This window comes from Manduca sexta, chromosome 18 (assembly GCF_014839805.1).
Source record: "Manduca sexta isolate Smith_Timp_Sample1 chromosome 18, JHU_Msex_v1.0, whole genome shotgun sequence".
NCBI classification, from domain to species: Eukaryota; Metazoa; Arthropoda; class Insecta; order Lepidoptera; family Sphingidae; genus Manduca; species Manduca sexta.
The window spans coordinates 10,900,032-10,912,330 of record NC_051132.1 but is presented as its reverse complement, the minus strand read 5'-3'; the positions used below and the strand labels follow the sequence as shown (position 1 = coordinate 10,912,330).

Below are 12,299 nucleotides of genomic sequence, written 5' to 3'. Positions count from 1 at the left end.
AAGGTCACGTTCATTGATAGCAATATATTGGACTTGACATGTTTGTACTAATATTACGTCAATGTTACCCAAACTCTGTGATTAAAATTATAGAAAGTGAACTGTATAAAAAGGCGTAAAGTAAATTATCCAATCATTATTCAATTAGTATCACAACAAAACAACAATGGCATTCAAAGCTATCATCCTCTGCGCTTCCGCACTCTTCGTCCAGGTATTTTAATATTTTGTTAAATCCTTTTGTCGCCTCTGTCCACTCAAAACATTATTCCCACGAATTAATCTTAGATAAAGGATGATGTAAGAAAGTAATAGTTTCAGAAATGAGTACGTTAAAAAAAAACAAAAGCTTCAGTTTTATAATAGCAAAGATTTAAATTTTATAAGTTTGCATATCATTAGGGAAAGAAATATTTTATATTATACGGAAAATGTAAATATATCTCAAAAAAGTATTATTACTCACTTAATAGTGGAATGTAATATTTTCATTGTGATTTATTTAGGCTGCCGTTAGCCAGTGCTTGGGTCGCATCGCTGGTCCCTTGGCCGCTCGTCCTGCTCTGGCGCTCGACGGTCTGGGTTATGACGCTTGGGGCTACGATGGCCTCACTGGCTGGAACGCCGGCCGTCTCGGATGCGGTGCCTACGGACCCGCCATCGCTCCCGCCGTAGACATCGCCGCTGCCAGCACTCTCAACGCTGCCTACGGTGGTGGTCTGCCCGTCGCCACTGCCTCCCCCGCTGCCCCCACCGGCCTCGCTGTTGCCTCTGAGAACGTGTACGAGGGTGCTGTCGCCGTGGCCGGTAACCTGCCGTTCCTTGGCACCGTCGCTATGGAGGGTGTGTTCCCGACCGCCGGCGCCGGCGCTGTGTCCTACGGTTGTGGTGACGGTGCCGTTGCCATTACCGCCGAGGGTCCCATTGCTGGTCCCGCTGCCATCGCTCCCGCTGTGGCTCCGCTCGGACTCGCTCCTGCTGCTGCTATTGCTCCCGCCATGGCTCCTCTCGGTCTTGCCGCCACTGCTCCCTTTGGCGTCCGTGGTTGCGGATGTGGTGGTCCCTACCTCTACTAGAAAACTCCAGTTATTCTGAAATAAATAAGATGTTAGCATAAATATTTCTTTCATTTATTGTTTTTACTGCGATATAAATAATGCGATAGAATACATATATTTGCCTACATACACTTGTATTACAATTACAAGGATATTGTTGAGTTCTCCTATTTCTCATTAGCTACTGGGCAATATATTAAGACACTAGCTGTCCCGACAGACGTTGTCCTGTTTTAAATATTATGAATTTGCAGCGCACATTCCGTGAATCGTTGACAGTTATGTAAAATTGATATTGTCGGTAAGTTTTCTAAAGTTCCGCTCAACTTCCTTAATTTTTCTTTCATAAGAAGCTTCTCTTGACAATAATTAATGCAACAAAAAAGAATTAGCGAAATTGTTCCACCCGTTCACGCGGGCTGTGATGACCAATGGAAATATTTATTTTTATATATATAGATTTAAGGTGACAAATACACCGTGAAAAGACACGTAATAATTGTGTAAAATTTTCCCAAAAGCTTGATATTTTTAGTTAGACGTAGCAGTTATGAATAAGCTACGAGATCGCTCTACTCGTTTTCCGTTGTATAAAAAATATCTGTAATATAATAATAATAATATCAGCTCTGTATTATATACTTGCCCATTGCTGAGCACGGGCCTCCCCTACAACTGAGAGAGATTAGGCCTTAGTCCACCACGCTGGTCTAGTGCGGATTGGTAGACTTCACACACCTTCGAAATTCCTATAGACTTCTCAGATGTGCAGGTTTCCTCACGATGTTTTCCTTCACCGTTAAAGCAACGATAAATTCAGAAAGAATACTTTATGAAAAAAAAAACCTGTATCACTTTGCCCTATCCAGGATTGGTTAGAAATCATAGAAACATAGATTTTTATCCCATCATCAACATATCAACGGTTGGTAAACTAATTGAGGTAAGCAATGTTTATTTGCGACATTGCTTCACTTTACATTGACATTGGGTTTGGTTTCATCGGCAATGATTACTCCTTAGAATGCCAAATTAGACCTGCTTGGCGGGAGTGGCTTACCGAGGTGATGGGCCCCCACATTGAGTTTTATACATATCTGGAATCATTACATTTTTCCGTTTTTTGAATCTGTTATCTTTTTTTTGGAAAAAGCCATGTTGCATAAGTCAATTATTTAGCCTGCCAATCGCGTATATTATTTTATGTCAACTTGACAAAAACAGGACGTTTTGAAAACGGAACCGAAATTACCCTCTAATCTGAAAAGTCAGCAAACTTTCTTACGATACAAATTTATTTAACTGCGTTCTAACAAAATAAAACAACTGAAACGCGGTAATTAAAAACAATCAACATCCTTACTTTTTCCACCTTTATAAACTGGGGATAGATAGCAAAGACCACATGCTTAAATTTTCTATATTACTAAAATTTTTTATTGCATCGCTCTAAATTTGACCACGAGTACAGTTGTGAGTAACAGTAAATCTATAATACTTACCGTTACCTAATATTTATATTTAGGGTAAGTGAAAAATGGCAAATTGAAGTTTACTGATAACAGCAGTTTAAATTAAGAGATACACCTTAGAGCATCATGGCGTGCCACAAAAAAGAATAGACAAAAACACAATGAAAATCTTAAAATCCAATATAGATGATGTTCGAAGTGTTCGATGAAGATGGCACATTATTAAGAACTCTAGCCGGTGAAATCTTTGTCCAAGGTTTATATGTTTACTTAAGCTAAAAAAATATTTGCAACTTCAGTGCTCTATACTAAGGCAGCGTTATAGCATACGTTTTCAATACAATTGAAGAAAAGGCTTATAACAACATTAGTTCTTTAAGGTAGTAGCGTATTATCTCCTTCCTATAATCCTGGGCCTTTCTGTCGTATTGTCAAGAAGTAACAAAGTAAGGCTGAATGATTCTGTTGATTGGCACTAGATCACCTGGTGACATTCAAAACTGTATATAGATGGCATTGCACCAAAATAAAAGAAAATAAGAACTCAAATTGTTAATAGTTCGCGTTTATACAAGATCCTTTTGTTTGTAGAAGTCAATTTTATTGCATGAAACAGGTACCAATAATGTCAATAAAAAAGGGATTAAACAATTTCCAATAAAAACTGACTTTAATTTGTTATTGCATTTATTAGTCATAGTCATCGTAGGTTATTAATAAATGTAAGGGGCACCGCATCCGCAGCCGCAACTGCCAGCGATGGTGACGGCACCAGCGGCAGCAGCGGGTCCACCGAACTCCACGGCGCCGATGATGGGCACCTGTCCGGCGACAGCGGTGGTACCAGCCACGGGCAGCTCACCGGCGACGGCAACGTTACCGATGCCAGTGCCTCCGTAGGTGCCGACAGCGGGACCGGCCAGACCAGCCCAGCCGAGACCAGGGGCGGCGAGGGCGGGAGCGCCGAAGGGAGCAAGAGCGGGAGCAGCGAGAGCGGCACCGCAGGCGGGCACGCCGAGAGGAGCGATGGCGGGGGCGGCGATGGCCGGGCCCACGATACCTCTGGCGCACATGCCGAAGGCGTTCTAAGACAAAATTATATTCGATTTTAGTACGCAAGAATTAAAAATATTCTTATACTTTCAATAGCGTGACCTTGATATACAACTCTTTTACTTGAATCATTAGTAAAGAGACTCTATTTATAAATGACATTTCATTTTAAAAGCTATTTTGTATCTTTCGTTGCACATTTCTACTTCCATATGGCTTCATTCAAATTAAAATAAAAAACGACGTAGCCATACCTGGACCAAGCAGGCCTGAACGCAGAGAAGAAGGAAGGCGAAGGTAGACATGTTTGTGAGTTCTTGGCTTTCAAGTCAGAATGTCGTCACAAAAATCTAGACGGGCTTTTATACCGATTCAATAGATAAAAACGTGTCGTAAGTCCTTACACAGTGTTGTAATCGTAAGACCTAATTCTGAAAGAACACTTGTTGGATAATGTAGTTTTAACATGTATTATACGATACCTAAAAATTACCTAACTTTTATATGAAACTATGAAACATAATGTAATGTAAACTATATAAGGAGGTGTGTGAAAAATATGTATCATTATTCAATTAGTATCACAAACAAACAACAATGGCATTCAAAGCTATCGTCCTCTGCGCTACTGCACTCTTTGTCCAGGTATTATTTCTACTTTAATTTAATTTGAAAGCTACAAAGAATATGGTTTTATAAATCGGGCTATCTTGCTTAATTTTCTATGGGATACTAAAGTAGTATTAATTCTAATGTCAGACAAAACTGAAACGACATAAAGATACCTACCAATTTTTGTTAGTAGTGGACAGTTTCTAAATAAAAGTGTGATCATGTGAGTTGAGACTTACACTTTTTTTTCTTGCGCAATAATAGATCTTTTTCTACTCCATAATAATAATTTTATTACTGTAGATAGATAATTCTGATTCGAATTAATATTCATACCAACATCTAAAATCATATTTTTAGACAGTCTTCAGCCAATGCCTTGGGCGTATTGCCGGACCCTTAGCCGGCCGTCCTGCTCTGGCGCTCGACGGTCTCGGTTATGACGCGTGGGGCTACGACGGTCTCACTGGCTGGAACGCCGGCCGTCTTGGTTGCGGCGCCTACGGACCCGCCATCGCTCCCGCAGTAGATATCGCTGCTGCCAGCACTCTCAACGCCGCCTACGGTGGTGGTCTGCCCGTCGCCACTGCCTCCCCCGCTGCCCCCACCGGCCTCGCTGTCGCCTCTGAGAACGTGTATGAGGGTGCTGTCGCCGTGGCCGGTAACCTGCCGTTCCTTGGCACCGTCGCTATGGAGGGAGTGTTCCCGACCGCCGGCGCCGGTGCTGTGTCATACGGTTGCGGTGACGGTGCTGTCGCCATCACTGCCGAGGGTCCCATCTCTGGTCCCGCTGCCATCGCTCCCGCCATGGCCCCACTCGGTCTTGCTGCTGTTGGCTCCGCCGCCATTGCTCCCGCCATGGCCCCGCTCGGCCTCGCTGCTGCCGCTCCCTTCGGCATTGCTTCCCGTGGTTGCGGATGTGGTGGTCCCTACCTTTACTAGATTACGTATTACCGGCATTCTTAAATAAATATGATAGAACTTAAAATACTGTGTTTTCGTTTAATTATATTATTTACTATAGCTTACAATTGAAAAAACGGGTGGTAAGAAATCTTGATTTTTCCATCCGTTTATATTCCACATCGACGTAGGGTTGACGCAGAATGCAGAAACGATTTAATTTAATTTTTACCAGCGACGGCTTACTTGCCGTTATTTTCTTCCCTAATGAAATAAAAAGGATAGACGAATTATGACGATAATAATTACATGAGTTATATTTTTGAATTGCTTCGATGAAATGTGTTATCATGGCATATGATAGTCAATCACGTATGTATTCATTGGTATATGCGATTAATTAGCTCTTGTAGTATCTTTAACCTGTTGCGGAAGGCACGACATAATATTAAGTTAACGAGCCTAAAGCTCTTAGTACACTGGCCAATTGCGAGCGAATTTACATCCGCGAGAATTCGCAGCGCACGCGCAGCGAACACACTGAGTTTCGCGGATTCTTTAAATAACCCTTTTCTTCAATTGAAATTGATAATCACAAAAGTGTCTCCTAACGTCTTAAGTATTTTTGTATATGGGTCATGACAGTCGCATGCTACAAAAAAAAAAAAGATTATAGAAAGGCTTGCAGGTAATATTTTAGAAACTCCCTATAATGGGCCCGCCCTATAAATGGTAGGCGTCCAAGAAATAAGTATGAAATAGACATAATAATATGAATTTAAAACATCAGGACCTCTACGTCAAAAAAAATAAACAATACTGGTGTTTAATTTTTTTTTATTAGGCTTATCAAATAAAGAGGCGGTGATTTTTGTATCAGGTAATGAAACTAGAAGTCTCCTTACTATTTATAAACCTTTTATTTTTAAGGTTCCGTACCTCAAAAGCAACCCTTATAGTATTACTTTATTGTCCGTCTGTTTTTGTATCAAGACTCTATACGTGGGAACGAGTAAAATAATAAAATTAATAATTATATGAAATACTCGGTTCTAAGGTTTTTTTAAGTTGCGAAAAAAAACAATCTTTTCAATCAGTGTGATAAAGCAACATGACTATTGATGTAGCATATTTTGCGACTTCACTAGGGAATCGAAGTCCATAGGGAACGCCTCGTTGACAAAGAATTATGAAATTTTGCAAGAAGCAATGTCTTACAGTATATGTAAAGAAAAAATCTCCAAACCGTCAATATGTACTTTAATAACAAAAAAAGGGAATTTACTATTTCAAACTTATTATTTGAGGTTGGTGCAGTAAGCGTGTCTAGGGATCGGACGGCAAAGTTAAGATTATTGTTTAACCTATTTTTTTTCTTTTAATTAAAGCAATAACTTAAGATGCTTTCTTACTGAACACACCTATGAGGTTTGGACTTGTCCGGTTTTATTTACCTGCATTTGTCGATTTCATAGTTATATGAAGCCATAATTATTGAATAATGGAGCGATAGGTTTTGTATATTGTTACTGGTAATAAAACTGCCGAAGACAATATTAACGACAGGACAGGGCCGGTCGAAAAAAATAAGTGAAATGGTTTCTTCACCCCAAGCGTAACACATTATATGTACAGAAATACATGCTATGAACGATTTAGATTTGCAATATATAAAAAAAAAGATAAGGTATTTCTTGGTGGAATATTTATTTTAAGTTTATTCATGTGTATAGGTTTAGTAGATGTAGGGAGCGCCGCATCCGCAGCCGCAGCTACCAGCAATTGTGACAGCACCAGCGGCGGCAGCGGGTCCACCGAACTCCACGGCGCCGATGATGGGCACCTGTCCGGCGACGGCGGTGGTACCAGCCACGGGCAGCTCACCGGCGACGGCCACGTTACCGATGCCAGTGCCTCCGTAGGTGCCGACAGCAGGTCCGGCCAAACCAGCCCAGCCGAGACCGGGGGCGGCGAGGGCGGGGGCGCCGAAGGGAGCCAGGGCGGGAGCGGCAAAAGCGGCACCGCAGGCGGGCACGCCGAGAGGAGCGATAGCGGGGCCCACGATACCTCTGGCGCACATGCCGAAGGCGTTCTGCAATATAAGCATTTTTATTTTATCACATGAAATTGACACTGAAGATGCAAAAAAACGTTAGGACAATGGAAACAATCGATTTACCAAAGATTATTTAGAGCAGTCACAATTGCAGTTTTGCTGATTTACCCTTGTTAGGCACCCGATAATATATTTAGGCGCACCGATATCCATGAATTTGTGAAATCCTCAGATAACATTTTTTTTTTTTTAAAGCGTACGGGTATATTACACACCTATGGTATTATTTTCTGAAATGAACTAAGACCTTAACCCATAACCATATTATACAAAAGTTACAACAGCAATAAGAACGTATTTTATTACCTGGATCAGACAAGCCTGAACGCAGAGGAGAAGGAAAGCAAAGGTAGACATGGTTGTTTGACTGTACTTCGCTTTGAAGATAGAATGTCGTCACTTAATTTTTCATGTACTTTTATACTATTCCAAATAGATAAAACAGTGACCTAACTATAATGTTGAAACTACTAAACCTAGTAAGGAAACAACACGTTCGTAGATTGATAGTGGGTCAAATGCACTATTAGGAAAAATATTACCTAACGCGTATGAACTACGTATGTTTGATAAAGAATAACGTTTAAGAACTATATAAAAGGGTGTAGTGAAAATTCATCCATCATTATTCAAGTACTATCACAATTAAATAATGGCATTCAAAGCTATCATCCTCTGCGCTTCTGCGCTATTTGTCCAGGTATTTATTATTAATAGAACTCCATTCTATAGATCTTACAACGACCATTGTTTCTATTAATTTCTTTTAATTTTACATAACTTGTAATCCATAAGCAAAAGGCAAATACTTAAGTTTTTGAACCATAGATTAATCGAATTATCTAGAATCATTAACAAGAAAATATGTTTTTGTCAGACTGCATTCAGCGCGTGCCTCGGTCGCATCGCGGAGCCCTTGGTCGCTCCTCTAGCAGCTCGCTCCACCTGGGCCTACGACGGTCTGGCCTACGATAGCCTCGCTGGCTGGCCCGCCGGACGTCTTGGCTGTGGCGCATATGGACCCGCCATTGCTCCCGCCGTTGACATCGCTGCCGCTAGCACCCTTAACGCCGCCTACGGTGGTGGTCTTCCCGTCGCCACTGCCTCCCCCGCCGCCCCCACCGGCCTCGCTGTCGCCTCTGAGAACGTGTACGAAGGTGCTGTCGCCGTGGCCGGTAACTTGCCGTTCCTCGGCACCGTCGCTATGGAGGGAGTGTTCCCCACCGCCGGCGCTGGCGCTGTGTCGTACGGTTGCGGTGACGGTGCTGTCGCCATTACTGCTGAGGGTCCCATCGCTGGACCCGCTGCCATTGCACCCGCTATGGCCCCATTCGGCCTTGCTGCTGTTGGTCCCGCTGCCATTTCCCCCGCCATGGCTCCGCTCGGCCTTGCTACCGCCGCTCCCTTCGGCATCGCTACCCGCGGTTGCGGATGTGGCTCTCCTTACTTGTATTAAGAAAAACTGAAATATTAATCTAATTCTGGCATAAATATGTTTGTTTCTTTGAATTGATTTTAGGATTAGTTTGAGTATGGTAGCATTAGTTTCGTGCGTAAACATACTTGTTTAGTTTATTAACAAAATGAATAAACACGAAAACTATACAGCGTAAACGCAGAACAAAGAGTCATTTTATGGATCGCTATTTAATGATGAATAATTTCCATATGTGAGACCTCCATTATTAATTGAAATTAGATCTACTTGGGGGCATGTTCTCCAGATAAACCTCAAATTTATTTAAAAATATACACCATCCTGGAATAAATTTAAAAGAAAATTTATATTATTTTTTTCAGCTACGACGTTGTATGATATTTAAAAATATTATTATACAAAAGCGTTTTTTAATTCGAGAAAAAAAATTATCAAGATGATGATAGATTTATAAATATTTGTATAGAACTTTTAAAATTAACTTATTGAAATAAATTGTTTAATTTTAAAAATCTCTGTTTTCGAGATTTTTGAAATTTTATTTTACTTAAAATGAACGCTTTCTCTATAAATGTTACTGCACTGGAACGCACCCCCAAAAGAGTAAAATTTAAAATAAAATAGTTTATTTCTATCACAGATTTGTCTGTATGAATCTTAAGTACTCAGGTATGAATTTATGAATGACAATTATTTTGTTTTTTTTTTTTTATATTTTCCCTTATATTCGCAATTGACAATAACTCACAAGGACTTTGGCAGAAAAAAATCGAAATTCTACATAAAATTACCCATTTCATCTCTTTTGACGAATTAATAAAGTTATTTTTAGAGTTACTCTGCTAAGACAATTCAATCTTATTTTTCTTATAAATGGTCTAACAGTATTTTTACAATGATTCCAAGTTTTACATTCTGCCACTTTATTATCTAATAAGTTTAAGGTTGGATAGAATTTGAGAATTAATTTGTTCGAAATAAAGAACTAGCGGCTATACAAAAAGCGGGCATGTCCTTTGAACAGTCGCATAATTTAGAAATTAAAATCAGATATCTTAGTATGTATAAATTATAATTCAAAGGACATGTCCGCTTTTGTATGGGCGCTAGTTTTTTATTTCGAACAAATTCCAACCAACCTCAAATTTATTGGAAAAATATATCGTTTTTAACACGCTTTTATTAGCTTGGGTTGTATCTATGTATGTATGTATGTAACGGAATCTTTGAGCTCAATTTTCACCAATTTCCAGAAATCTGATTAATTTGAAACTTTACACACGTATCAAGGACCGATGACAATGCAATAATTTGATGAGAGTTCCCATTATCCTTATTAGGACCGCCAGGATTAATAAATTATTTTATAGATCCGCTGTGAAAGAGTAAAAGAGATAGAGCTAGCGCGCGATCTGCGCATGCCTGCGGTTTCGGACTTACTCTGTCGGACTTGCTCGGGCACTAGGCACAGCACAACGGAGGCCGAAACGTTTTCAGTATTGTTGCGTTCTCACCTTCTTCATTCCTTATACATGCGTATAAGGAATGAAGAAGAACTGATGAGCCTAATACTCGCAAATTACTGTATCTAATATTCATATAATATATAATGATATGATAACTTCGACTTACAAAAGGGTTCTTAATCACAACAAAATAATCAGAACATAAATTTTAATCTATTTATTTTACGGAACAAAATTTGGTAAGAAGTAAAGCTTTGAAATTACCGTCGATAAAGAAGTAATTTAATACGATCAAAAAATTTGTAATTAGAAAGTCTTATTGTTTAAAATACTAATAACTAATATGGATTAAAAAAACTAAAAAACACGCTTTTATTGCTAATCGAACTAAAAAGGAGAAAATAATTTCTAAGTACAAAGAATTTATATTACAGTAGTAGAAGGTTGCAGGAACAATTATAGTTAAATACCTCAAAATAAAATTATAATAAACTTGAAGTTATTAACAGAATAATTTAACTCAGAGTAAAAAGCGTGGGGTGCTTGATATAGTATGTATTATAATTATTCTATTGGCTACTATCTATAGGAGGAGAATTATGAAAACGAAGTAAAATGCACCCCACGCTTTTTACTCTGAGTTATTTAAGACTTCTATCCAAATACATATAAATTATGTTGGTAAATTTTTTTGTCGAATAGAAAAACGTTAAATCGCTTACGATCCACACGTCCAACTCTGCCAATCTAAATGAGACTGTATAAACTTAGACACTTTTGAATTTTTTGTACATATAATATATTATTATACTCTCTGCGCTTCTGCGTTAGATTCGGTCAAGTATTTTTGTGTTCAGATATTAGTGCTATTCGACATATTCGATGACAAAAATTAACTTTTTAAATTAAATTTTCATAATCACTTGTCAACGACTAAGCCAATATAGATTATAATAGGTAATATTTTGAACAAAGACTGAAATAACATTCTGCAAGTACTGATGTGTTCTGGTTTGAAAGACATTTTAGATAGTGTACGTAAGTAAGTTAGATATCTAAGTAGATACCTAATTACTTAGCATTATTAAGACTGAACACCTACTGTTTTCGGATGAAGAGCGCAGTGCAATGCCATGCAGTGCTTTGTAACGCAAAGTTCTGGTGGAGTTGCTACTTTTAATACACAGTCGTATCACTTAAAACCAGGCGAAGCCATTGCTCATTTCATCATTAATTTACATATAAGCTAGTTTTGTATAATAATTAAGATTAAATAGAATAAAAGAAAAACAAAAGTTTGCTTGCTATTTCATTTATTTGAAACTGTAGGTGATTATATATTTAGTAAATGTAGGGGGCGCCGCAACCGCAACCGCAGCTACCAGCGATGGACACAGCACCAGCGGCGGCAGCAGGTCCGCCGAACTCCACGGCGCCGATGATGGGCACCTGTCCGGCGACGACGGTGGTACCAGCCACGGGGAGCTCACCGGCGACGGCCACGTTACCGATGCCAGTGCCTCCGTAAGTGCCGACAGTGGGACCGGCCAGACCAGCCCAGCCGAGACCGGGGGCGGCGAGGGCGGGGGCGCCGAAGGGAGCCAGAGCAGGGCCAGCGAGAGCGGCACCGCAGGCGGGCACGCCAAAGGGAGCGATGGCGGGGGCGGCGATGGCCGGACCCATGATGCCTCTGGCGCACATACCGAAGGCGTTCTGCAAAAGAAATAAACATTATTAATTCGTTTATAACCTTTAATAGAACTTATTCTTCTTCAAACTGCTGTTATACCCCTACAATGCGCTTTCGTCTAATCTGGGAGGCGAACCCAGAACTTCCCGGAAAATATATAGACTATTACTATTATTGGGACGCAATATGTTTTTCTGAGTGTTACAGGTTCGAAAATTACTAAACTCTAGTTTAGTAAGCTAAAATGAAGCAAAAAAATCCTTTCTAGGTTATTTAAAGAAAACACTTCATACAGCAATATATGTATCTTTACCTGGATCAGGCAAGCCTGAACGCAGAGGACGATGAAGGCGAAGGTAGACATGTTTGTTCGTCTGTACTTGGCTTTGAAGTCAGAATGTCGTCATTAAAATCTAGGCTGTCTTTTATACTTCCCCAAATAGATAAGACCCAGTGACCTAACTTCAACTTTTGAAATGACACGTTCGTTG

General features: G+C 39.9%; 6 protein-coding genes across 6 annotated transcripts; 3 read left to right on the top strand and 3 right to left on the bottom strand.

Moving 5' to 3' along the window:
• Positions 1 to 103: 103 nt before the first annotated feature.
• On the top strand, positions 104 to 1,118 carry LOC115441639 (chorion protein ERB.1-like). The gene is made up of 2 exons (XM_030166499.2): positions 104 to 214; positions 507 to 1,118. The coding sequence occupies exons 1-2, from the start codon at positions 167 to 169 to the stop codon at positions 1,074 to 1,076; spliced, it is 618 nt and encodes a 205-aa protein (XP_030022359.2). The 5' UTR covers positions 104 to 166; the 3' UTR covers positions 1,077 to 1,118.
• Positions 1,119 to 3,199: 2,081 nt separating this feature from the next.
• LOC115441643 (chorion class CA protein ERA.1-like) lies at positions 3,200 to 3,936 on the bottom strand. Its single transcript, XM_030166504.1, has 2 exons — positions 3,838 to 3,936; positions 3,200 to 3,615 (listed from the first exon to the last, which is right to left on the bottom strand). The coding sequence occupies exons 1-2, from the start codon at positions 3,886 to 3,888 to the stop codon at positions 3,244 to 3,246; spliced, it is 423 nt and encodes a 140-aa protein (XP_030022364.1). The 5' UTR covers positions 3,889 to 3,936; the 3' UTR covers positions 3,200 to 3,243.
• Positions 3,937 to 4,117: 181 nt separating this feature from the next.
• On the top strand, positions 4,118 to 5,183 carry LOC115441635 (chorion protein ERB.1). The gene is made up of 2 exons (XM_030166496.2): positions 4,118 to 4,228; positions 4,556 to 5,183. The coding sequence occupies exons 1-2, from the start codon at positions 4,181 to 4,183 to the stop codon at positions 5,135 to 5,137; spliced, it is 630 nt and encodes a 209-aa protein (XP_030022356.2). The 5' UTR covers positions 4,118 to 4,180; the 3' UTR covers positions 5,138 to 5,183.
• Positions 5,184 to 6,781: 1,598 nt separating this feature from the next.
• On the bottom strand, positions 6,782 to 7,624 carry LOC115441642 (chorion class CA protein ERA.1). Its single transcript, XM_030166503.2, has 2 exons — positions 7,521 to 7,624; positions 6,782 to 7,190 (listed from the first exon to the last, which is right to left on the bottom strand). Exons 1-2 carry the CDS (start codon positions 7,569 to 7,571, stop codon positions 6,834 to 6,836), a joined length of 408 nt encoding a protein of 135 aa, XP_030022363.2. The 5' UTR covers positions 7,572 to 7,624; the 3' UTR covers positions 6,782 to 6,833.
• A 179-nt stretch (positions 7,625 to 7,803) lies between these two features.
• LOC115441636 (chorion class B protein PC10) lies at positions 7,804 to 8,705 on the top strand. The gene is made up of 2 exons (XM_030166497.2): positions 7,804 to 7,914; positions 8,092 to 8,705. The coding sequence occupies exons 1-2, from the start codon at positions 7,867 to 7,869 to the stop codon at positions 8,668 to 8,670; spliced, it is 627 nt and encodes a 208-aa protein (XP_030022357.2). The 5' UTR covers positions 7,804 to 7,866; the 3' UTR covers positions 8,671 to 8,705.
• A 2,709-nt stretch (positions 8,706 to 11,414) lies between these two features.
• Positions 11,415 to 12,205, bottom strand: LOC115441641 (chorion class CA protein ERA.1). The gene is made up of 2 exons (XM_030166501.2): positions 12,122 to 12,205; positions 11,415 to 11,831 (listed from the first exon to the last, which is right to left on the bottom strand). The coding sequence occupies exons 1-2, from the start codon at positions 12,170 to 12,172 to the stop codon at positions 11,460 to 11,462; spliced, it is 423 nt and encodes a 140-aa protein (XP_030022361.2). The 5' UTR covers positions 12,173 to 12,205; the 3' UTR covers positions 11,415 to 11,459.
• Positions 12,206 to 12,299: the final 94 nt, after the last annotated feature.

Excerpts from the sequence above, each read along its gene's own strand:
- LOC115441639 (XM_030166499.2), top strand. The coding sequence starts at position 167 with ATGGCATTCAAAGCTATCATCCTCTGCGCTTCCGCACTCTTCGTCCAG. Across the intron at positions 215-506 it reads CTTCCGCACTCTTCGTCCAG|GCTGCCGTTAGCCAGTGCTT; the intron begins GTATTTTAATAT and ends TGATTTATTTAG.
- LOC115441643 (XM_030166504.1), bottom strand. The coding sequence starts at position 3,888 with ATGTCTACCTTCGCCTTCCTTCTTCTCTGCGTTCAGGCCTGCTTGGTC. Across the intron at positions 3,616-3,837 it reads TTCAGGCCTGCTTGGTCCAG|AACGCCTTCGGCATGTGCGC; the intron begins GTATGGCTACGT and ends ATTTTGTCTTAG.
- LOC115441635 (XM_030166496.2), top strand. The coding sequence starts at position 4,181 with ATGGCATTCAAAGCTATCGTCCTCTGCGCTACTGCACTCTTTGTCCAG. Across the intron at positions 4,229-4,555 it reads CTACTGCACTCTTTGTCCAG|ACAGTCTTCAGCCAATGCCT; the intron begins GTATTATTTCTA and ends TCATATTTTTAG.
- LOC115441642 (XM_030166503.2), bottom strand. The coding sequence starts at position 7,571 with ATGTCTACCTTTGCTTTCCTTCTCCTCTGCGTTCAGGCTTGTCTGATC. Across the intron at positions 7,191-7,520 it reads TTCAGGCTTGTCTGATCCAG|AACGCCTTCGGCATGTGCGC; the intron begins GTAATAAAATAC and ends CTTATATTGCAG.
- LOC115441636 (XM_030166497.2), top strand. The coding sequence starts at position 7,867 with ATGGCATTCAAAGCTATCATCCTCTGCGCTTCTGCGCTATTTGTCCAG. Across the intron at positions 7,915-8,091 it reads CTTCTGCGCTATTTGTCCAG|ACTGCATTCAGCGCGTGCCT; the intron begins GTATTTATTATT and ends TGTTTTTGTCAG.
- LOC115441641 (XM_030166501.2), bottom strand. The coding sequence starts at position 12,172 with ATGTCTACCTTCGCCTTCATCGTCCTCTGCGTTCAGGCTTGCCTGATC. Across the intron at positions 11,832-12,121 it reads TTCAGGCTTGCCTGATCCAG|AACGCCTTCGGTATGTGCGC; the intron begins GTAAAGATACAT and ends TTTCTTTTGCAG.